General features: G+C 36.7%; 1 protein-coding gene and 1 long non-coding RNA gene across 6 annotated transcripts in view; one reads left to right on the top strand and one right to left on the bottom strand.

Annotated features, from left to right (window-relative positions):
* Nucleotides 1-2768: 2768 nt before the first annotated feature.
* On the bottom strand, nt 2769-7957 carry LOC130424615 (uncharacterized). 2 transcript variants are annotated; one of them, XR_008906962.1, is made up of 4 exons: nt 7926-7957; nt 5917-6063; nt 4709-4918; nt 2769-3734 (listed from the first exon to the last, which is right to left on the bottom strand). It is a non-coding gene; the product is annotated as an uncharacterized LOC130424615 (long non-coding RNA). The 2 variants fall into 2 exon arrangements; XR_008906963.1 differs by lacking the exon at nt 7926-7957 and adding an exon at nt 7035-7128.
* Nucleotides 7958-8272: 315 nt separating this feature from the next.
* The window catches only part of frmd4ba (FERM domain containing 4Ba), a 39818-nt gene continuing 22777 nt past the window's right edge, over nt 8273-25313 (top strand). Inside the window, exons 1-5 of one of the 4 annotated variants that reach the window (XM_056750420.1) lie at nt 8273-8546; nt 24119-24184; nt 24300-24394; nt 24721-24813; nt 24969-25053. In XM_056750420.1, coding sequence (XP_056606398.1) covers nt 24119-24184; nt 24300-24394; nt 24721-24813; nt 24969-25053 — 339 coding nt within the window. In that variant the 5' untranslated portion in view covers nt 8273-8546. Of the gene's footprint in view, nt 8547-19947; nt 20208-24118; nt 24185-24299; nt 24395-24720; nt 24814-24968; nt 25054-25313 lie in introns of those variants that run through there. The other 3 variants (XM_056750418.1, XM_056750417.1, XM_056750419.1) reach the window with 3 other exon arrangements.

Below are 25313 nucleotides of genomic sequence, written 5' to 3'. Positions count from 1 at the left end.
AAGATATTTTGAATATGTCTCAGTGATTTTAGGTTTGGAATGACATGAGGAGGAATAGATGATGAAAGAGTTTTTGGATTACATTTTGAGTTAAACTTGTTTTCTATACACACTTTATCTATTTATAAGGCTTCCTTCTGCTGTTATTTTGATAAATAATAATAACTATACAGTTGGGTAAAAATTAATTAATCTAAGATTATGCAAAGTAGTTAAAACACGAGAGCCAAAATGAAATTAACACTTTGCTTTCACTTTGATGTACTTAGGGAGATGCACTTTTTATCTGAAAAACATAGGCTACCATTGTTCTCATGGCATCTTGTAAAAACTGCGACTAAAAGCTAGGAGGACCTCCACCAACATCAAGCAGACGTATGAGACAGACATTCAACAAATCTGACAATTTGAGTCTGTTATGAAAAATCAATCCACATGTCATGATTAATGACAAACAGATCTTGCAAGGACATGTCAAAATCTCTTGAACTTGGCCCGGAGATTGTTTTGAACTGTACACTATACTACTGTATACACATCAAAATTTCATGTAAAAAAAACAACTTTGGCTCAAGAGTGCAAAATTCCAGCAGTGGCTATTCTGAGCACTTTCTGTCAGAATCCAACTTTAAACTTGTGACTATTGAATAAAACAGGAAGGCTGGAGGATGACATGTCTTTCCAGACTCTAAATGAAGCTGAGAATGTCTGTGACAGGCTGCTGAGTGTAACCTTCTACTGGAATATTACAAAAAAAGATGCAATTGAACCCCAAATGTTGTACAATTTAACTTTTTAACCACTTTATTGGTTTGATTTAGCAATTTGACATTGATTTTAACACAGATAGGTTCCACATGATATAAACATCTACACACTTTCATGAATCCTCTGATGACTTATATATCTTAGCATCTTTATCAAGGACTCGATGGAACATGTCTCATCAGCAACCCATCATTATGCCAAAAAATGTCTATCATCCAGACCGACTGACAGGGATAGCCCAGGAACGCCTAAAACACGTGAGAACTGGGCTCAGAAACCGCCTCCGGGAAAATACCTGTTAAATGAAACCGTGCCTTTCAAACTCTCACCTCAAACACAGATTGTGTCAATCAAACCATTTCACTTACAAAATCATCTGCTTCTGAAATTGCAATGAATCTCAGGTGGCATCAGGGTTTGACCTTAAGGTAGGGTGTCTCCCCACAACCACTTAAATAATCTTAATAAGCTTTGTAAAAATGAGATGAAATGAACAAAGTGTTTAAAAAAACACTGGGCTCCATGGTTTCCATTTCTATGAGGAGAGCCTGTTCACGCAACTTATTCTTTGTTTTGATTTTGCAATACAAAATCTTCTCCAGCGTCTGATTGGCTGTTGCATATAACACAAAAAAGTATTTATGTAACATGCCAGTCATGCCTGACAAATAGCAGGTGAATAGCCCATGTCAACACATTTAACAACGCTCTCATGACTGGAATTCTTAGCATACAAATTTGACTTTTACATTAATTTTAAAATTAAATGCATCTGCAACAAAATACTGACATACATTTTTTATTTATTTACTTATTCACATGGGTTATTTACATAAATAGTGACACATATCATGCTAGAAAATAGCTATTTGAGATATGGTTTAATGACGTATCTTATATTTGTATAATATAGAATTGTATTGACTGTCTCCCAAAAATGCGTCCTCTCTTTCGTCACATCCATAATGTGTAATTCCCTTATCTTAAATAGAAACGTGAATAAACAAATATTTTTCTGATGTCTGCACTCTATCAGCAGGGATTTCGGAACATATAAACAGATGGTTCAATATATCTGTAATAAATAAATACTTTCTATTTTTTTTTCAAGTTTTGACTGCAAATGTCACAACAATGAAGTCTGGGGAATTGGCAATCGGCAATTGGCAATTTTAAATTTGCAGTCTTTTCTGTAATTCGACAGTTTTTGGCTATATTTAATAAAATATTTTAATTCCTGGAAAATCTGTAAAAAAAAGCATAGAATTCTGTAAAAATCACTATTTAACAATGGCAAATATTTTATATTTAATTAATTTTATGATTTATTGCATGCTGATGGTCAGTTGTAGGGGAAATGTGTTGATAAAATCGGCCTATTACTTTCCCAGTATTTTGTTCAATATTTTTTTTTGTTGGTTGATTCTAGTCTAAAGAATCAATCGTGAGTGTTGAGGCACGGCTCACAGCTTCTATTTTGTAAACTTTAGGACTTTTGTAACCTGAACACCAATCAGGAAAAAGCTAAAGTTATATAATCACTAAATATACACACCCATCTCTTCCCAGAAGAATTGTTTTGATCACACTACAGACATTTCAGTTCATATTTTGATCAGCAGTAATCTTGCTAATCTTGTCATTCTGCCACAATGCAGCTATAAACTAAATATAATCTATGCAACAACCTAAAACCTCTTTACTAACAAATGTTGAATCCATGTACCTTACCAAAACATGTTTATATTTTGTTTTTGTAAAGAAGAGTCTTTTTATAATTATACAAATTTCCTTCATCTTTAAACACATTTTACATAAAGTTTCATAAGACATTATCCATTCATGCTGGTGACAGGTATATCCAATAGATGGAGCCAAACAACTCTTCCTGACTGTTAACCTACTTGTACCCACTAGGTGGGAGTAAAGAGTACATTAAGAGTACGAAAGAAGCAGGGCTGTGCAGAGAGCTTTAAAGGGGCAGGGTCTCAAAGTATAAAAGGGGCACATGGAACAAGGATTTAAATAGGGCTGTGCTCAAAACATCAATACTTTATATTGCGATGCATTCCTTGCCGATACGTGTATCAATACAGCTGCTTCTGTATTGATACATCAGCAATTCCCATAATGCATTTTTGAAAAAGAAAAACCTTTTAATATTTTCAAGTTTTATTCTATGACATAGAACACACCATTTATAACCCGCTTGTGATGTTTAAAGCCTTATTGTGTCTTAAAAACGGCGGTGCTAACAAGTTGCTAAAAGTGACAACTTCATACGTAATCGTGCTTATAAAGCTCACAAATAATGCAACATGGGCACAAATCTCTTAAAACGTAGATGCGGATTCATTCACGGAGTAATTACTGACCAGGGAACACATTTTTAATCAAGTTTGAAAGAGTTGTTGGAGGCTTGTTGGTGGTGCCGTTGATTTTGAGTGACCTTAAGTCTGTTTATTGCATAAACGTTTTACTTCTGCCGATTGTATTTCAGCTTTACAAATGATCATCACATTTGTTATTTTTGAAGAAAATCTTGATTAACAAAGGTTTATGATGTTTACACGTTTTGTCTATCACAGAGCTTATTTTTGAATGCATAAAACTGCATAGGCTTTCGGTTGAGGGAACCAGCGTGGCGCTTACTTCTGGGTTAGCCAACAAAACTACATAGTCTGTGAGGAACTGGATAGGGACCAATGGTTTTGTTACCAACATTATTCAAATGATATTCTTCCGTGTTCTGCCGAAGTAAATCATACAGGTTTAAAATATCATTAGGGTGTGTAAATGATGACAAAACTTTCCTTTTATGGGTGAACTGAATGTATCCCTTTAATAGCACGATAGTAGTCAGTCATCCATTGAACAGTAGAGAGGTCAGTGTGGTTTTCTGCAGGCCAACATCTTTCCAGGCCTCTTGATGTCAGCAGCTGGGTCTCACGGAAAAAACAGAAGACCTGCAATACAAACAATACAATTCATACCCATTACAAATCCATTCAGTCAAAAACTGTCACAACAACAACAGAACATAACTGTGACATGCAAAAATGGGCTAGTTACACTAGATGCTGCAGGTGAGCTTTGGTGACGCCAAGTTCCGCAGACTAATTTCCGGTCCTATAACACTATTGAGTTGTATTGGTTTAATGAAGTGGTCAGCAATGTAAAGAGGATCTGTCATGTCGATGATATATTACTTCCATAACTGCAGGCCAAAAATCCTCCTTTTCCCGTACAGTGTTATACGACAGGAAATTAGTCTGCCAACTCTGGCGTCCCAAAAGCTCATCGGCGCCAACTTGTTCAACTAGCGAATTCTGTGGCCACCACACAAACAAAAAATCTACTCTGTGTGTATGGAACCAAACTAAACAACTAGCTGTTGTTGATGACATCGCCGTACACACATGGAACAATAATTTAGGAGATTAATTCCTGCATTTTAAAGGAATTGTTTGCATAAAAATTTGTCAGGATTTGCTCACCCTCAGTTGTTACAAACCTTTAACACAAATTAAAAAAATTTAATGAAACTCTGTTATAAAGGCATTCTGGGTCACAACTGACTTCGATAGTAGTCTTTTGTCCTATTAGCTTTCCTGTAGCTCAGCCGTTAGAGCATGGCACTAGCAATGCGATATCGTCAATATAGGCAGCCGCAAAAGTCAGACCATGCAACACTCGATCCATTAACCTCTGAAAGGTTGCACCGGCCCCATGAAGGCCAAAAGGTAAAACCTTGAATTGATACAGGCCTCGTGGTGTTCGGAATGCAATCAGGGGTCTGGAAGACATGGTTAACGGTATCTGCCAATACCCTTTAGATAAGTCCATAGTTGTAATGTACCTTGTGTGACCCAACCGATCAATCCAATTGCTCACACGCGGAGTAGGGTATGAATCAAATTGAGATACAGAATTCAAATACCTGAAATCTATGCAGAAGCGGATATCCCCATCCTTCTTAGGTACAAGGACTGCTGGATGACACCACTCGCCATACGCAGGTTCTATGCCACCTAAGCTTAACATGAAGGCCCCCTCCCTCTTCAGGCTCTCTTGACATCTCTCTGGCACTCTGTAACTTCGTCTCCTCACCACGGCCTTGGGCTTCAACACCACATCATGTTGAACCAATCTTGTGAATCCCGGATATGCAGAAAATACCTTGTTAGTGCAAAGAGATCTCATGCTCCTCACCTTGGTTTGCTCTTGAACGTGTAACTGCCACATTACATTTTTGTACTGGAGACAACAGTTCAAACAATGCAGGCATATCTCTTCCCAGAAGAAGAATACATTTTATATACTTGTTGTTTGAAGTAAATAGAAAACTCTAATGTGCTGGCCCTGTTTTTCCTTTATACATTTTCTTGCAGCACTATTGTTTCTGTTTAAAAGAGGTTTTCCATTGTATTGAGAATTGACACTCCCTTCCTTCCCCCATCCTTCTTTCACCAGCTCTCTCCTCTCTTTCTCTTTCTGTTCTGTTGACAATGTTAACAATTATTTCCATTTAGGGCAACGCATGTCATTTAAAATGGCCAGTGTTTTAGTGTTCAATGCACATCTGATGAGCATCATAATAATTTTTGAATACAAATACTGGATAAAAATGTGTTTTTGATATTAGTACAAAAAAGTGTTTACACTACAAAATGTGTATTTCAGGGCTGTTTTAGAGTGTTAAGTTTCATATTCTGTTATTCATTTTAGAACCAATCTTGCATCTCTAAACTAAATTTTAGTCTGCAGTGCATACACATGTTTCATGTTTGTGTGTGTGTGCTGTATATTTTTATCCATAAGTTGCAGTAAGTCATAGTTTTAGGTATGAGCTGTATGACATTCGACGGCTTTATCACCATCAGTTTTGTAGGATACAGTTCTAGTGTGCTCTACATTGAATTAGAAATAAAGCAAAGGTTTTTGACACCCCTGTTGGTAATTATGAATTGATTGGACTTAGTTTAAAAGTGTTAGTATATTTAATAAAGTATGTATATTGCCCTTTTCAAAATTTCCTGCAATAGTGCTTATCTAATGTGTGTCTGAAGATGTCCAGTCACTTGCTGTGGTCAGTGAGGTGACCAGAAATTTTCTCCAGTGACAAGCTCGGAGAACTCATTAACCCACCTTCCTGAATAATCATCTGAATCCAAATAGATTTGGGAGGTGAGCAAGTATCGCAGTGCTGTCTAGACCAAGCCATGTGTGAAATCATCAATCCTGGATAAGATGGCATCCATCTCCCACACTCTTCTTTCACCTTCAAATTTCAAACTATAACATGAGAAAAGGTCAAAGTTAAAAGAACATGAGATTGTGAAAGAACATTTTTGATTGTTTTAACATGATATTTATCTTGCAGGGCTTGACATTAGGCAGTGTCGTGTCATTCACTTGACCGAGTACAAAAATGACTTGTCCAGGCAGTGTTATGTCATTCACTTGTCCGAGTACAAAGATTACTTGTCTGAAGATAAAAAAAATGACATTTCATTTGAAGTGTCAATAATTTAGATTCTGATTGGTCAAGTTTGCTTCTAAGCATTTTACCTAGTGTCCGCTGCACCTGAATTTGGTTATACTCTCCATGACTGCCATAGAACAAAGACAAGCAGTAATTGTTATTAGTGCATCAGGTCTGTACGTTCACTTTTCTTGCACATAGCACTGTTGCTTCAGAGGTTTAAAGTTGAATAGCACAGCCCAAACAGTAGCAACAATAGCCATCATTAAAAAATATGCAAGTGCAGTTCCTCATATGAATAGGCAGGTAATTGACAATGACATTAATTTTACATACTGATGGATAAATTAGGGGCTAATAATTTATAGTTTAACTAAATCTGTTTTATTTTTTCTAAGTTCTGTGTTTTTAATTTTTTAACTATTCAATACTGGTATATTCGTCCACATAAATTACTGTAGTGTACTATTGTATTATTTACTATAGTAAACCACAGTAAAATTCCTAGATACAATAGTATTTTGAACCTTACTGTAGTATAATACAGTGTTTACTACTAAAGTTTATCAATTTACTAGAAGGGCACTACAATTTTCTATAGCAAATACTATAGTACACTAGAGTATTTTGTCTGTGTGTTTGAGTTTAAGGTGCAGTTTGTAACAATGTTGCAGTAAAATATGAAAAAACCTCTAAGCTAGTGTTATATATTTTGTTCAGCTGAGAATTTACAATATCTCAAATGTTTCCAACTACTTGTAGATCATGAGAAAATTCTCACCATTCTAAAAAGTGACACCGGGTGTGCAGTCACCTGTCGATGGCGTCGTATACGCGTTCCCCTATGTTAAAAAAACGGATGACAACAGTGTCCTGGACAAATAAGGAAGTAGTGTCTAGCAAGCCACTCACTTGTTTCGAGCAGTCACTTATCTATGGACCACAATTATTTGCAACAATCATAAAACTTTACCTCATTTGCTAACATGATTTCTCGTTCCCGTTTGATTGAAGTTGAAGACAACAGATCCCATTATTCCACCCTCCTTCACAGCGTCATCAAGACACGGGATTGTTGTTGATTTGATCGTGAGCGATCTAGCGGCGGTTTTTACAAACTGCACCTTTAAACGAACTTTTATTTTGATGGTTTATCGGGAAGACGCTCGAGTTTTGTGTGTTTTAGGATAGCTCTACTTTAACAGTTAAATACTCGTGAAATAAACCATTAATTGATGTCACACAGAAATAAAGACACCGACAAACGCACTTCACACAAACGCACATGTCAAACTGTATCGCAGGCACGCTACACTGGCTAATTTATTGTTAGCACAGACAGATTTTATCGTAGCACGTGTCGCGATTTACAGCCCTTATTATGCTTATTATTTTCAAATTAAAAGTAAGTGATCTCTCATACAAAAAACTTGTCTTTACAGTTTGTTAAAATTATTGAGCCGATAATTGATTAATAATGTAGGGTTATCGTAGACTTAGATACAAAATTGACCACCCCCAGGTTTGTGTTTTAGCTCCGTTACATATTGTAATAATTAAGTTTCAGTCGAATATTCGTTTGTGTAAATTGTATCATTTTGTGAATACTGTTCATAACGTGTCTGTTAAATCAAGATGTTAGTCGAAAGATTTGTCTTCTGAAGCGTGTCACCTCAAATTGGCCGGTGCAAATTACGTTGCGCGCCATCACTCACCACTTACGTCAAAAGACCTGACGTCATATCCGGTAAGAATTTTAGGAATCAATTTTACGGTGTACTGGAAGGATTGTGTTGTGTTTTTAATAATAATAAAAATAGCAATAATAATAAACCATTATGTAAATTATCTTTTAAAATGAATTACTAAAATAATTGTATATGATCATTTATTTTATATAATAAGATCATGAATCATTACTTATTATTATTAGTAGTAGCAATAGTATTATACTCTAGATTGGAGTAGGCTCGTGCGTCAATGGCGTTCATGTCTCCATAGTAACGGCAGAGGGAAATTCGTCTACTCCGGCTGGAGTGAACAGATAGGGGCGGAGGAGGGGTAGATGTGTAAATGGACGGGACTTTAACGACACAGCCTGTGTCCTCACAAACCTGACATGAAGTGTATCACCGGCGGGATACATTTTGTGCATCGGTTTTCATTTTATGTTCATGACTGCGCTCTCGAGATCACGGAGACAACAGGGATATTTCACACTCGCGTAGCAAACAAGACAAAAGATTTTCGCAAACCTGGGGCTTAAACAGAACAATACGGACGATAAAGAGAGGTGAGTTCCGCTTGCTTATGACTGCGTAGTGTGCGTGTTTTTCCCTTTTTTGTTTTGCAGACGATTTAATACTTACAATAACTTATGTTCAGTTTCGTTAGCGCTGCGCTTTTTTATATATATGCTTGATGCATGATATTTGACAACCTCAACGCTTGACTGATGACATAAACATAACCTCGTATGCCATGGTCACTACATACTGCTTTTAGTACACAAACAGGTTATTCTTTCCCTGCTTGTATGTGGACTGTAAGCTATGAGACAAACTCTGTGGAAAGTGTTTATTTGTGAAACACAAGGTGTCATTTTGCCAGGAGCACCTGACTCTCAGATGGGCTTTTCAATGGTTGATGGCAGATCGATTTGTTTTACTTTGTTGTTAAAAAGAAAAACGCACTCTATCTTAATCTAACTAATCTAAAAACTCTTCGTATTCATTGTTCATTTTAGCAAAAATACCCAATAATATGGCTTGTGCATCCATGTTTCCTTGTTCACACATGTGAGAGCTGTTAATAAGGCACAAACTAAGAAACTAGAATGTTTTTAAACAACGAGGAAGACAAAACTATCAAAAAGCCCCATTTCCCACCGTTCCTGCAGACGCTGAACTTCCTGCTTCCCGTAAAAGACAAACAATAGGAGACAGAACATGTGACATCCTGAATATTATGTGAGGGTGACACACTTCAATCCAAATATTGGCGATACAATTTTTTGTGAAAAGCTTTTCTTTTGTTTTAGGAAGCAGGTGATCTTATTAAGAAAAAAGAGATTTGTGGGATTGTATTCTAGGGCTTTATTATGTGACTCAACAATTGATGTAAGCCAGAATATATTTTGAGCCGACAAAGGCTGTATTCAGATAGGGCTTTGTAGGAAGTGGACGGCATGTGCCGTCTAACAGACATGCATAATAAAATTACAGTAAGTGGCCTACTTCAGTTTAATGCATTGTATTGGGTCAGTTTCAATTGAATAGAGCTATTAACAGATTTAAAGAGTTCCATGAGTGCATCAATGGGTTTGCTTATAGAAAATGCTTTTAATGTGTAGAACATGCCCTTTCACATTAATGGATTAACTGAAGAACAACATTTTCAACAATCAACCCTTCCTGGTTATGTTTCTGTCTAAATGGTTGTTAGAGGCATCTTATCTTACTGCCCTTGTCAAATTTCTCTGTTTTTATCTAACACCACACACAAGACGATGATGTTACATGATATAGTTGTATATCCAGTATGTTCACGATGTGTAACCTGACACCCGACTCCCCTACCTGTTAGACGACAAAGGAAGACTCACCACAAAAGATAATATACCGCTCTTACGTATACACTGTGAGATGACTCTTCCAAGAGTGTAACCTGAACATATTTGCCCTTTAAGGAAGTGAGTCAGTTTTGGTTCAGTGAGAAGTATCTTAGAATTATTTTTGCACTTGTTAAATGTAGATTTAAATCTGCTTCTGAAAAAAAGAAGCCTGGTGGTCAATTTCTCTGTATGGGTCAGCAGTAATCTTTAAGCGCTGTGGTACAAATCAATTCAAAGCCACCACATTTGGTGGTACTGGCCATGCCTCTGAGGGGTTTGTGGATTCAGTTCAATTCAATTATACCAACTCGGTTACAAAGCAAGTTTGACCCAGTGTGAGGTAATTGATCCCTCATTGCATTAAGGACACTGGTGTCAGTCCAATTGACTGTGTCCTTAAAAAGGCATATTGGCAAATACAGAATTAGAGGGTTTATGTTGAAATGAACAAAGTATTGTGTGACAGAGTGTGTCAGTGTGGGTTTTTGAGTTGTATTATGCCGGCTGTCTGTGCATGTGCTTATGTTTAGTTAAATGAATCTAACACATCAATATCTGTGACGAATTGCTGTTAAATTCTGTCTGTGGACAGCTGTCAGAACACAGAGGGACCTTACTGTAAACTGTCAACCTGATCTCATGAGAATTCATTTTTTGTTAATATTTTACGAGGTGGCAAATTTAGATTTGTATGAATAGATACGATTATTAGAAAAAAGCAACACTGAAGGGCGTCCCCGAAACCTAACATCACTGGCATTAAATCAAACATGTACAAATTAAATCATACAAATGAGCCACCTCGTGGCTTTTGTCTTTGATGTCATTCTTTAGGTCTTTTTAGTGTCAAACTAGTTTTTTGTCAGTTAATACATTACTCTATAAATCTTCCACCCAAAAATGAAAATTCTGTTATCATTTACTCTCCCTCAGGTTGTTCCAAACCAGTTTAAATTTCTTTTTCTGCTGAACACAGAAAAAGATATTTGGAAGAAGGGTGAGTAAATAATGATAGAATTTCCATTTTTGTTTCTTTTTTGTTATCCCTTTAAAGGTTCATTAGAACCACTTAAAAATACAATTCGAGCTACAAAGCTAAATGTTTTATTGCGTATTGCTGTTCTGCGCGAGTTTGAACTTCCATGTTTCCTTTTACAGTTCTCGAGGGAAACTGTGCATAATCCCTATAATTATAACCCGTTTTCTCCTTTTCACTGGCAGGCAGATGTTCAATTACATTCCATCAATGCCCAAATGCGTCTATTAATATCAGACCACCTAGACACAAAGGGGAAGAATGGATGATAATGGTTCATCCGCTACTTTCTCTCCTGTCACTGCGACTGTAAATGTGCATGTTTCCCCTCTTGAGAAACATTGGGGTTGAATCTATGAAAACATCTTTACAGGGAAAATAGAAATCGCCTACAGTGTAAATCAATAGAGTTGTTTGGCACGGTTTCACAAAAATGGTAGCGCTGGAGGGGGGAATTTGTCAGTTAGCGAGTTGATTCTTCAGGTTTTCTTTATCTCCGTATTTCACACGAGTCTGGAAAATGTGTAATATGCTACACTTTATTAAAATACTATTTCATAAATGGTAAAATGTGTCAGTAGCACTTAAACAGCTTGTGACAACAAACTGAAGGAAGGAAATGGACAGAGGTCAGGCGACGGTCTAGCAGATGGTTTTCCATATTAGAATGACAGTCAAATAGACCACGTGTCCTCTTCCTTTGTGATGTTTATTCAATCTTAAAAGTATATAATCTGTCCGTGTAACAGATGTTGTATTATAATGGCAGTTCATTCTTTAAATGGCATTGAAGGATTGTTATTTAAAGATACTACATTACAGTCATTACTTTTGGGGTGCATGAAAACCCACACAACACAGGAAATGCAAATGTTTAATAATTAAATAAATAACGGTGCGTTCATATTTGGTCCGGACCAAAAAAATTATAATTTAGTCCTTAGCGTTCAGACTGGCATTTTAACAGCGAATCTAAAGAAATCGAACCTAAAAGCTTATGTGTGAAGTCGCAACATGATTATTATGAATTATATTTTAAAACAGACCTTACAGGACATCCAAAACATGCTGGGTTACACATACATGCTCATTGTATGCCTCCATATATGAGGGGATTTCTAGCAAGCCGGTAACTCGTGAAGATCTCACGAAGTGTTTAAAGTAGTAAGTTACAAATATTCTTAAAAACATTTTCCGCAGTGTGTTCTGCAGAAGAAAAAAGTCATATAGGTTTGAAATGACAAGCGAGGAATGAATGTTGACTAAAGCAGGTGTTTTGTAAGCTGAGCATCATATGACTAGCCTCAGGGTGGGGCATAGTCATTTATAAGATCTTGACAAAGGGCGACGACCTTGTCATGCCGTGAATGACCAGCAAAAGGTGATTGAATTGTTACCCAGAGGGGTGAGTAAAGCTTTAGAGGATTTTGTGACTAATTTGTCACTCACTACAAAATCAGCACTTCACAATGTAGTCTTAGTCATTTTTATGAGAAATGCTGAGCTTTTGCTGAAATGTTTTTTTTTATGCATGCAAAGCAAGATTTCTCGTATGGCTGGATCATTGTGATAAGATTTAAAGATTAGACTTAATGCGGCTTGTTGGGATCTAACTTATCATGCATGTGAATTTCGTAGCCGTGCAATTGTTTGCACTGTTGTACTGCCTTGTTTATACTGACACGGAGCAGGTGGCTGTGGGCTATTCACCAACATAAGACATGCATGATTTCTCTAAAAGTCATTTTGAATCTCTTTTCGCTTTGTTGCCCGTTTATGAATAAAGGGAAACTTGATTACAATACTGTATCGTACCACACTTCTATATATTTCAATACTGTACTATTACTATTTCACCACGTTCAAACACAGACAGCGAGTTCTGGATAATTTTGTCGTTTTGTTCTAGTTCTCTGCATCAATATAAGAAATAATGTGAGATCAGGTATAAACACTTTAAAGAAGAGAATAAGCTTCTTTGTGTGAAAAAACAGCATACAATGTGGCTTTTTACGGCACTAAACTTTATTGTTGAACCCAGTTTGTTCCAATAAAAATATTATTATTCATCTTTCAGCCAATTTCACAGCGTCAGGCATCCAGAAAGGGATACAGTTTTACTTTAGTGTGACTAAAGTGATTTGAACAAAGTATGACAAGAGACAAGATCAAGTGGTTTAGACCAAATGCTTTAAAATGTGGTGAAGTGATACTTTGCATAATGTATTAGGAGATGTGCTGTTAGGTTGTATGGACCTTTAAATATTAATAAGGACAAGAGACAGGGGATATGCTAAACATTCATGCCTCAGCAATCTTATGATTACCAATGCACAAAATGTGCATATTTAAACATGTTAGGATGAAGGTTCGATGAGTGTTGAGTTCATGTATTTCCCAGCAAATTGTTGCTGGTGTGATGCATATTTAATAAGGTTATGTAGATAACATATAATTTTGTGTTCTATGCAAAAATATTTAAATATATGAGTGATGAAATTCATAAATTAGTGTAACATTACAATAAAGATACTGTGAAAATGTATGAGGTACGAGGGTATCCTGTATGAGGGTAAGGTATGGTGACAGCCGCTATTCTAGAATATTGAATATAATAAATTGTAGATTACTTGACAAAAGATCTTTTATCGATCTTTCATAAAGGGTATATTTTGCAATAATGACTTCTTAGACATGCTACTTTAATGTACGTGAGCTATCTGTGATGGAAAAGACGGCAATGTAATAAAACTAGTACAGAAATAGGTTGAAATTGGCTGTCAATCATGCAGTGTATGGGTCATTATACAAAATAATTGATTCTGTGATTGACCAATCAGAATCAAGTATTCCAGAGAGCCCTGTATTAAAATCATAGATACCCCATCTGTCTTTATCAGATTTCTCCCCAGCTCTTCCCTGCTTACTCACTCATTCACATTTTATTCATTGTCTATCTAGCCCCCTACAGTGAAACTACATAGAATCCATTCATGGTTTTCATCTTCTGCAAATGACATTGAAAGGCAGTGGCCCCACATCCTTAATCTATCGTTCTGAAAAGTCCCTGCACCCACAATCCCGCTGGGACCTTATTAGAGGGGGCAGACAGACAGTATGCGCCAAACGCCGGGCAGAAGCAGCAGTGGCCGCCTCCCCCCTTGCTCCGTGGCATCTGTGTTATGCGCACACACCCTTTCTTTTCGTCATGGTTCAGAGGTTTCAACATAACCTAGCTCTGTGTGCTGTGGCCTACATCAGCCCCAAATCCCGGTCAAACAGACACTTCAATGGGCTCACTGTGACAGCCCAGATGCTAAAGACCCAACAAATACACATGAAGCAAGGCACTAAGATAAATACCCAGCTTTAAATATTTATAAAGGTAAATTCTTTTCGTTCCTTAAAATTTGTTTTGACAAGTGTTACTTGTCCAACCAAAAAATAATTTATTAAAACATATTTATTAGATCTCAGTTGTGAAGAAGCATTATTATTTTTACAGTGTAGCTATTTAAAGGGATAGTTTTCCCAAAAATGAAAAATTCTGTCATCATTTACTCACCTTTTGGTAAATTTGTTAACCGAACAGTGCTGGCACCTATTCACTTCTATTGTATGGACACAAAACCAATGCAAGTCAATTGGTTCCGGTTAACAGCATTCTTCAAAATATCTTCTTCTGTGTTCTGCGGAAGAAAATAACAAGAGGTCAATGAGCTTTTGGGTGAACTATTACTTTAACACGTTTGTTTATATTATAATGTATCTTTTTTTCAATCAGAATTCATTATCCAAAATAAATTCCTCTGCCAGCAATCCACCTGTCAAACCATCTGTAACCTAACAAAGACTGCAGTCATTGAGTGGACTGTTCAAACAGCCGTTTGGCGTTGCCTCTATAGTCTGACTGTGCAGTACTGTACACGATTGGGTTCAAAAGGCATTCCAGAAATGAGAATGCCAATGCAGACGCTGCACATCCTCCAAGCACAGTCATACACACTTTTAGGGCCATCAGCTGTTGATATGCACACGTGTAGTTCAAAGGAGCTTCATGTCATGTTCATGTTCTGTGCATGTGTGTGCCCTTTGGATGTATAAAATGCCTTCACCTTACAGGCAATTCATCGTGTTCATATTTCATTTGGTAATTGATGTCACATTTCAGCTATGCCGGGGGAAAGTACGAGATGAGGAGGCTGGCTGTTCGGCCCTCCTCTGGGTTCTCAGTGGAAATTAGCTCATTAATACAAATCAGAGTTTGAGGGTATCTATGGGACTGTTTCTGAGCAACATTGGAGCAGGGAAAGACAAAGAAAGATAGAAACGAAATGAGATTGATTGACAAAGGTACCATGAAAGGGAATTTATATTAACCAAGTCAATGTGTCCACGTGAAATTTCTGACTGTCCCTTTGTATCTTAACCAAAAGCTTTTGTGTTCATAACATGATTTGGAAATGAGACCTGAAAAGAGAAATCTCCTTCCTCCCCACCCCTGACAAGTCTAAGTAAAGGGTAGCAGAACGATCTCTGTCTTGACGTTTTAAAACACAACATACGATTGTCCTGTTTTTGTTTAAAATACAATACGCATTTACTTGTCAGCGGGGTGCCATCATGAGTCAATGAATGGGATCTCATGTCTGTAAGGCTTGAGGGCACGCACATGACACCAGACGAGTGCCAGAGTATGAGGTCATCATTTAATGTGTGGGGATTGTTGCTTTAATAGAGCAACATTTGTAACGGTCCTGGGGTCCGTTTCAATAAGTATGTTCAACCCACACAGAGTTAAAAGTTGATTTACAATCAGATCCGAAACTTTTTGGTTTCAGAACAGGTGATTTGAGTAAGTTCTATCAACTCTGGGTAGGCTTACCTTGAGTTGAGCGCGTTCACCACGACTACGACAAGCCATGATCAATAGAGCTCCGATATTACGATTCACCATGGCAACGGTACCAAAGGAGAAAGCAACATGGCGGTAGAAAGCGCTTGAGAGCGAGGCACACTTTACCCTCTGCACACAGTGGATTTTCTAATGTGCTGAAAATGACTTAAGTTTAAATTTATAAACAGGTTCCAAGAAACAAACAAATTAACCAGTAAATGAATAAATGAATGAAACAACAAATATAAAACAGAAATAACAAAAAAATGTTGTCTGTATTTATTCATTTCTTTATTCATGCACTTTATTTATACACTTTATTAAGTCATTTCCCATCCTCCACATTGTGAGATAATGTAAGGGAAAGAATATGCTTTGATGTAATACAGCCACGATGGCTGATGTTAGTGATGTAAGGATTGATGATATGTTTTGATATATCTAATTCACTGTACAGAATAATGGTACAGTTTTAATAAAAATGCACAGGGAAATGACAGAATTCCACTCGGGTCCTAAATTGCTCTCCTGAAATCAAAGGACATCCCTATAATGCAGCCTCTTCACACACAGGATTCTCTCAAGGGACATATGACATTTAAGTTACTGAGATGGTGTCTGTGTGATGAAAATGTGTTCCATTACTGTTTTAATGAATGAATGAGTTAAAGCACTCGCAATTTAAAAGGGGGATGAGATCGAAAGAAACTCTGGATTTAACAAAGAAAACCAGGTTAGGTTCACAGAGTAAGTTACTATGGTAACAATCTCTGAGCATAAGTAACCTCTTTTAGAAACGGGCTTGAGTTACCCTGCATCCTCGGGTTTGACATACCTCGCATTCTGAAACGGAAAACCCAGTTTCCCTCATTTCAGGGTTAATATACTAAAGCTCCTTTATGTAACGGGCACGCAAACCAAAGCAAAAGCCATCAATAGTCTCTAGGCATACTTCTGCCACATGTTATTTTCCCTTTTGAACATAACGTCGGTATGTAGAAAGAGGATATTGCATGTGCCATTTGATGTTTTGACGCGTTGATGTAAAAGCTGGTAGTCTTTGTTTTAGTTCAGATACATCCTTTTGGGTTCGACCGAAACAGCTTCAAAAGGCACAGCTGTGTTTACTTTTAAAGGTGCAGGTCGAATGTGAACTTCGGTTGCTCTTGTTTGTGCATGCAGGCATTATTTTCTCTGTATAGAGGAGCACTTTATCTGAAACTAGTCTCCTTTCTTTGTGTCTGTGTGATTGTATTTGTTTGTAGTTGCATTCCATTAACAATCTGCATGGAAGTTAGGAGTGTGTCTAGATGGCTTGTCTTTGTTTTGGTCTTGCATTAAGTGTCCTGTTGTCTCTCTCTTTATTTCTCTCTCTCTCCCTCTCTCACCTGAGAAGTTTCACTAGATTTGTCTCACTAGTTTTTATAAGGGATCCTCCAAGTAGGACCTTCCATCGGGAATGACTTTCAGTTGTTGTTTTTTGTTTTCTATTTGTACTATATTCTGTAAATTTAAATTCTGTGATGTTAATGAAGAAATGATATAGTCATAAAATGTGAGTTTGTTTGTGCAAATATATGTTTCAACTATATGGGTATTAGCTTTGATTTTGATAATGAATGATCTTTATTAGAAATGTTCTTATTGGAAAGGACAAACGGCTGTCATTTTTTTCAATTAACCCCATTAGGAGACTTTTTGCATGATCCTGCAGGGCTTGATTTTGTGAGTATGATCCACTGACTGCACATTTCCCTTTATTAAACTTCTGTACAGTAAAATAATATTATGAAATGAACAATAACACTCTTATTTTCTGGTGAATGTGAATCTTCAGATGTTCACACTAAGGTTAAGGAGTGACGCTTGTAAAGATCAATGCCAGACTTAAGGGTGTCCTGTTTCTAACCCCTGTGTTCATTCATACCAATGCTGCAGGGTCTTTAATTCCCAGAATGCACTTAAAACCTTGCCTCCGAGCATCCAATCACTGGTTACCATCAATGTCTCCTTTACCATCAGTCAACTGTTGAACATGCGTCATAACTATTTCAGTCATGGTTAAAGGCTCTTTACACTACTGTCTGAATAAATAAGCATATTTTTTGGCCTGTAAATAAATGCAAGGAGCTGTGAAATCTTTAGGATGGAAGATATCAATCTCATTTAACTGTAGCATCTAAGTAAATAATATATCATCGGTTGATCTTGAACTCAATTTTATTTCGTTTAATTTCTTGTTCTGTTAAATTTTCAAATTGAATATTGTTCTAACGTTGCTAGGTCCACAGGATAACATTGTAGTTGTTTACATTGATGAAGATGTGATGGGATTTGCTACTAATGGCTGGAATACACAACAAGACTTAAACTAGTCACTACAATTGCAGACTTTTTGAAAGTTTCACATAGAAACACACTAACTGATGAATTCTGCAGACTGGCACAGACTTTCTGCAACAAGTCCAGAATGAATATCTGGGCAAAATCTGAGCAAAAGTCTTGTAGTGTATTTTGGCCTTTATACACATGTCTAAGTAAGATATGTGGCTTGAAGTCCCTGTGAACCGGAAGTTGCTATCGTTTTTACTTCTGTATTTTGATGCATTTCCGTGTGAAATGGAATTTTAAATGATAAAAATAGTGGGTGTGGCTTTCGTCTTTCTTTGCGATTTGATGTATAAAAACAGCCGTTGCATTTTGAAATGGAACTGGCAGCAGACTGACAGTTTAAGGGGAGGAGTTAACGGCACCCTCCGCCCAACCCGTCTAACATACATCATTTAAAATGTATACACATTACAGGACGGAATGGCTTTTCTAGATTTTAACTAAAAGATAATGAGGGCACACGATTAAAAAAACAGAATAACCCATATTGATAAGCTATGTACAATTAATGCTGCAATATTTCATAAAAAAATAGGCATTGTAATTTTTTTTTCATTTCACTGGGAGTTTTAACGTACCAAAAATATTGGTAGTGCAAAAATTGAACTACTAGCTGGGTCAAACCAGTAGAATATCTTGTTTTTGCATGTATGCAAATTGCTTGACTTGTAGGTGACAAGCATAGAAAAGCAGCTTTTCTTGTCCCCATATTAACAGATGTGACCTTATTCTTTGAATAACCTCCTGAAGACGGCTGCGTCATATTAAAGTATTTAATTTATTTCTTGTCATGTCTGTTTATTTCTAATGCCTTCTACAAACAGAAAAATAAGACAGCTGTGTGCACTGCATATGCTGTGAACTTCTGTGTTATGCAAGACCCCAATAACACATGCAAGCACAAAATAGATTTTTGTTCATCAACAGTAGTTTTAAACTTTTTCCTTTTTTAATGCTAAACAGAATTTGAACAAGTTGTTAAACTGTACAATGCAGCTGTTTCGCGAGACTAATTTGGCGTTGGAAAATGTAGCCTTGTATTCCATTTTGTCAGACCACTATAATTTTGCACAGGAGTTCAAGCATGGGTGTTAGTCATAACACATCAGTCTCTTATATTCCAGATGGTTCCAAAGAAAGCATTTTTATATATTCCCTTTATGGAATATGCCGGGTGGAGATGTGAACTGTCTGATGGAAACTACGCCCAACAGACACACACTTACACACACATGTACACGCGGTCAGAAACAGCTATTGGTAACCCCAACATTCATACAATGCAGGTGAAGGAATCACTTTTGAAATCATGAAACAAAGTGACGGTTTTTGATGCACAGTTCATTTTAATAGTCAGTAAGTGTCTGTTTATACATTGCTCACAAAGAACAAAACAATGAGGATCTGTTTTATTGGCTGTATGAGCATCTGTAAAAGTTGGTCATGAGAGCCATACCCTTGTGAAAAGCATAGAAAAACCACAACGTTTGTTTATGAGTAGGGAGTGGAATGGTTGGGGCAGACATTGTGCGCGATTTGCGTAAAAAAGCGTGCGATTGTGTTCTCGCAGGCTTCTCTCAATAAGTGTGTAGATACTCATTGTGCATCGCTAAGAATGAGTATGTGTGTCATTGTGTGTGTTACGTGGCTCCAGTAGGCTCGTCTCTGACTTCGGATTGTTTGTGGCCTGCCCTCTCTCTATGCGTTACTCCAAGGGGGAAAGTCTTGGACGGAAGCCTACACAGAAAGCCTGAAACCCAGCCGGTGGCATACCGACCCTGGCTCTTCCAGGCTCCAGTGTAGTTACATCAGCTCCAGAAGGATCGCAGCTTTCTAGTGTGCAGGACAAACAGGCATGGCGCTAGGCATGTTTTGTGGCATAGAGGATCTCCTGGCCTCTGGGAGTCAGTTTATGTGGAGTTTGACTGAACAGGTGTTGAGAAGATGCTACGGTGATGGACTTGTGCCCTGTAGGAGATTCCTGCAAGCATGGTGTCTTCTGGGAGATGTTTATGAGGTAGGAGTAAAAAAATTATGACATTTCTAAATTGATAGTTAGAGTTTCAAAATGGTTTGGTCTTTGAATTTGGTGTAGCTGGAGATTGTCTATATTTTTGAGTTGTTGATGATATGCGAGTTGACTTTGTTCAGCATACCACATACATATCTTTTTAAGAGACAGATCTCAAGTATCATTATCAAGGTAAATGAAATAGAAAAATACAATGTAAAATGTGTTTTACATACATTTTTTTATTATTTTTGTACTTGTACTGTGTGAGCGAGTCAGTTGATTTTAAATAGTTTTATGTATGTTTTTTCATAGCACCATCTGCTCTTTTCGTTTAATATATATGAATGCTTCAATGTTGACTGAGGATGTTGTTTCTTATCTTATTGTTGCTAGTGCTGTGGTCTGTCTGCTGCCATTGTGTCTAATGAATGCTATTCTAGAAACCTTAACCTGGATTCAGTCATTCATGAGATCTAATATATAATATATGCTGCATAAACAAAGGTGTTGTTTTTTGAAAGGTTAAAGACCCAGTGAAATCAAAATGAAGGTTTTTGTCTTTTATTAAAAATGAGTGAGCCGCATTTAGGAGATATAACCATTTAAAACTGACAGTCTGGCACGTAGGCTCAAACAAATATAGAAGTTACATGACATCACGCTACACTTCAGGCTCCATTTCAAAGTTCTTGTCCAATCAAATCTTTAGAATCAGTGTCACTCACCAATGTATGTCAAACCACACATCACTGATCCTCTTATTTTTTTCAATAGATTTACACCACTGTCACTGTGGCTTTCACGCTGTAACATGCAGGTTTGCTAGGCTGAGACTGAATGTGTTGTAAACAAAACGCTACCGGTTGTTTTAAAAGGGGGAAGGGTGATATGCGCGAGATATGAGATATGAGAGCGTGAGATATGTCTCATTTTTCAGTTGCTATAACATCAACACATCAAATAATGCTACGTGTTCGAAAGCGATTGAGTGCGTCTTTAAGTGGAGCCGAACAGATGCTATTTTTTGCTACTTATTTATTGACCATATGGACATTGATTACACAACATTTACACAGACATACATATAAATTCTCTGCGGAAAAATCCAGATAATGCTGCGCTTTTAAGAAAGCCTGTTTCAATTCAGACTCATAATACTTTTTTTCAAAATAAAATTTTAGTTTGCTATATTTCTCTTAATTAAGTCATTAGAAAGTTTTTATTGAGAGTGATGTAACAGTCGAGTGATATTTATATATCCAGACAGATCTTCTCTCCAGATGTTTGCTCAACAATGTGTAGCAGTTTGTGACGGGTACTGTGAATCATTACATCCTTTTGTTTTTCTTGTGACTTGTAGAACAGATTTGTTTGTAGTTTTGTAAAGCAGTGTCTTTTTTTGCACCCCCCCCTAACCCTAACCCCCCCCCCAATAAAGACTTATAATCTTAAACTTAGAGCTTTATATAAACTGAATACATCTTCAGTTATACAATTCTGTAACATCAATTCTTTTGATTGGTGATCTAAAATGCCACAAAATCTGTGATCCCCTAGATCCATTTTGTGGTCCCCAGTTTGAGAACCACTGTTGTAGAGTATGTTTTTATAGCAATGACGAATCAAAGTGAATAAAATGCAAGATTTTTTATGTCATATGAAGTGTTTTTTGGCAAATAGACAAGCTTAGAGATGTATTTGAAGGTTTAAGTTGTATTTGTTAATTGACTAGTTGTGGAAGTCTGTCTGAGTACTTATAGGACCATGTGTTTGTGTTGGGGAGGGAGTGTAGGGCTTTGTTTAAACTCAGATTATAATTCGCGGTCAATGACCCATATGTCAAAAGCATTACACGTCACATGACCCTTTCTTTTTGGATGGTCACTCATTGCCTGACCCCAGCTTCTATGTACACACACAAACAGATAAAATGCATGTACTTATCATTATTTCAGGGTAGTTACATTTTCCTTTCCCAAATTAAGTTTAAACCATGTAATATATTCATTACAAAATTCTGTATTTTTAAAAAATCTATTGTTTGGTACATAATGATTTTACTGGCTGTTCAGTCAGACTGACATAACATCCATTCGGTGGCTGGCACAGTGATGACCTTATAGTCTGCAACTACACAAACAAGAGAGCTCTCAGCATCAGTAAATCTATGACAAGCAAGCAGATAACATATAAGTGGAGGATTGTTTTGGGGGGTCAGTGGAGGGCTTTTGGATGGGGGAATGCAGAAAGACTTATGGGGGCAGGGATGTGGTGCCGCATTAAGCTTATATAATGCTGAGTCGGGTACAAAGAGCTTTCAAGAACATTGGTGTTGGCAAGGTAAAGCTCAACCTGAAGCCATGAGGCTTTCTGCTGTGATAGTGGGGCAGATTTTCCTAATGTATGGTAATGGGTGTTGCTGCCTATAGGATCGATCTAAACAAAATGAAAAGGTTGACTCCCAAACTTGACGTTGTCGAATAGTTCCTCTGTTAAAGATCTATATTGAAACTAGTACCAATACATTTTGTAAGTGAATGTATGTTCTGTCATAACAATGAAACATTTTATAAAGCAACTGTTGTTCTTTAAAGGGATTACTTAAGTGACTAATTCAGGCTTAGACTGTGTAATTAACAAGTGCCGTAATTCTTTTACAGTAAGATGTCTTTAATGTGGGTTCCTATTTTTATAGGGACTAGCCAATTGTTTTATTTTATTGTTATTTATAAATGATTCTATTGTTTTAGTATTTCATTTACATTTGTAATGCTTTGCTCTTTATAAACAACACAAGTATTAAATCATAAACCCACTTAACAGATAAAGAGGTCACATTAAACTGGTTAATTCCCATGAGAGTGGTTCATTATCTTATCAGTGCATTATGCTGGTGAATCTGGTGAGGAGAGATAATATGGTTCTTATTAATCAAGCAAAATTGATGCACGGTCTGTGTTGATTGCTCATGCTTGAATAATTTTTTTAAGTTATGATGAAGCTAATTTTGTATATTATTAATGTTGTAATTAATTTGAAGTCATATGAAAGCTGATAAGATGAGGGCAGATTGATTACGTGCAAATATGGTAATATTATCATAATAAAGCTTAGCTTTTAAAAATAAAAAGCAGATTCACACAACGATGATTCACTTAGATTTGATTAAATTCTATTATGGTTCAGTCTTTTAAATACCCTGGGTTACGCAGTTGTGCAGCCATTGTGTAAGAAAACATGGTGTAAACCTAAAAAAATAAATATAAGCATTGTAGCAGTCTTCTCATGGTGAAGAGAACAATGTCTTCTTACAAGTTCAGGTTTACAAGAGTTCAAATCGGTTTAAGCCTCGTTGTAGTTGTATAAGTCTCTCTCTCTCTCTCTCTCTCTATCTATCTCCAAGTCTAGAGCATGCCAAGAAAAGCTAGGGCGATGACAAGATTTTAAAACCTGTGTTTGGCATATTGTAAAATATGGAACTTTATTTTTTATCATAAATACAAGTATGTTACAACATAAAGGTGAACAAATATTTATAGATTTAGTGGTTAAATATTGTCATTAAAATATGTAGAAATGAATGGTAGTAACTTTATCATTTAGATTTTTTTTATTTGTGTGCAGCTGAGACTACACAGAGATTATTCTTCACAATGAGATAATCCAATATATTTACTCCGTATAAGAGGACACACTCCCTTCACATTAGATTAGTGTTTATAAAACCATAGAAGGTTATGACTGATGTTCACATTTCTCAAGATGTAATTTTATATCATAGACATACTGTACATACGCATATATTGAATAATAAACATGTTCTACTTATTACCGCATTTACGTGCAGTGATAAGATGTGTAGAATAGATAGTGAATATATTTAGACTAATGTGATGCGTGTCTGACTTTGCCAGATGACGGAGGGCCGGCTGTGCCAGGTGCTTCTGCTGGATGACAGGCAGTTGGAACTGCTGGTTCAGGTAAAGCTATCATTTCCACCACATTAAACCATTAAATAAACTAATGAATGAGTGGATTCAAGATCAAATAAAATAAATATTTTATTTATAATAACAGCTGTTTTCTCTATCACAGCCAAAACTGTTGTCCCGAGATCTCTTGGACCTGGTTTCATCCCATTTCAACTTGAAGGAGAAAGAATATTTTGGAATTTCCTTCACTGATGAGAGGTAAGTTGATAAAAATGATTTATAGTCAGATTTATGAAATGACATTGCTGCAGATGAGCATTTTAGTTTCCACTACAGTGTCACTGGAAAGATGATTCTTGGCAGTCATTTAAATAATTAGATTCGTTGATGCCCTAGAACTGTGCAATTGTGTTATATTCCCTTAGCACCTGATGATGTGACAAATGAGGAAACAAAAAGTAATTTTACACTAAACTTCTGAGTGAAGTGGTGACTGTACCACCATTAATCTTGTAGATCTTACAATATTTCATTTTGACTCAAGTATTGAATTTGTATTTCAATTTGTTATCTTTTTTCATAAGGGGTCAGACAAAATGGCTACAACTGGACCGCAGAGTGCTGGACCATGACTTTTCCAAAAAGACAGGACCGGTTGATCTCAAATTCCAAGTCAGGTATGTTCAGAGATTGTATTATTGTCCATGCAAACGTATCCAGTAGGGGGCACCCCCGGCACAGTATGAGTCAAACTGCATCATTCAAAAACATGTTTTTTAGTCTTGTGAAAGAGGGTACATGATCTTACTGATTATTGTTTTGTTTTCTGTAGGTTTTACATCGAGAGTGTTGCATATCTGAAAGATGCCATCACTGTCGAACTGTTTTTCAGGAATGCTAAGATATCTGTATACAATGTAAGTGGTCTAAGTTTAAAATACCATAGTACGTTTTTACAGACGTAAGAGTTTTAAGATGTTCTTGTTTTAAGGAATAGTATCCAACACTTTTCCCCTTGAATTTTTGAGTGTTTGTTCAAGTCTTTCAAAGAGCATGGCAGGTGGGCGCCATTAGGGTGTTTTTTATTATGGGCATTTACACAAGGCAGCACTGGCACAGCAGGTTTACTGGATACCCTTTAGCCTCTTTTAAACTAAAATGGTTGCATTAAACCACC

The sequence above is a fragment of the Triplophysa dalaica genome, chromosome 6, assembly GCF_015846415.1.
Source record: "Triplophysa dalaica isolate WHDGS20190420 chromosome 6, ASM1584641v1, whole genome shotgun sequence".
Classification (NCBI taxonomy): domain Eukaryota; kingdom Metazoa; phylum Chordata; class Actinopteri; order Cypriniformes; family Nemacheilidae; genus Triplophysa; species Triplophysa dalaica.
This window is presented reverse-complemented; position numbering and strand designations above follow the sequence as displayed.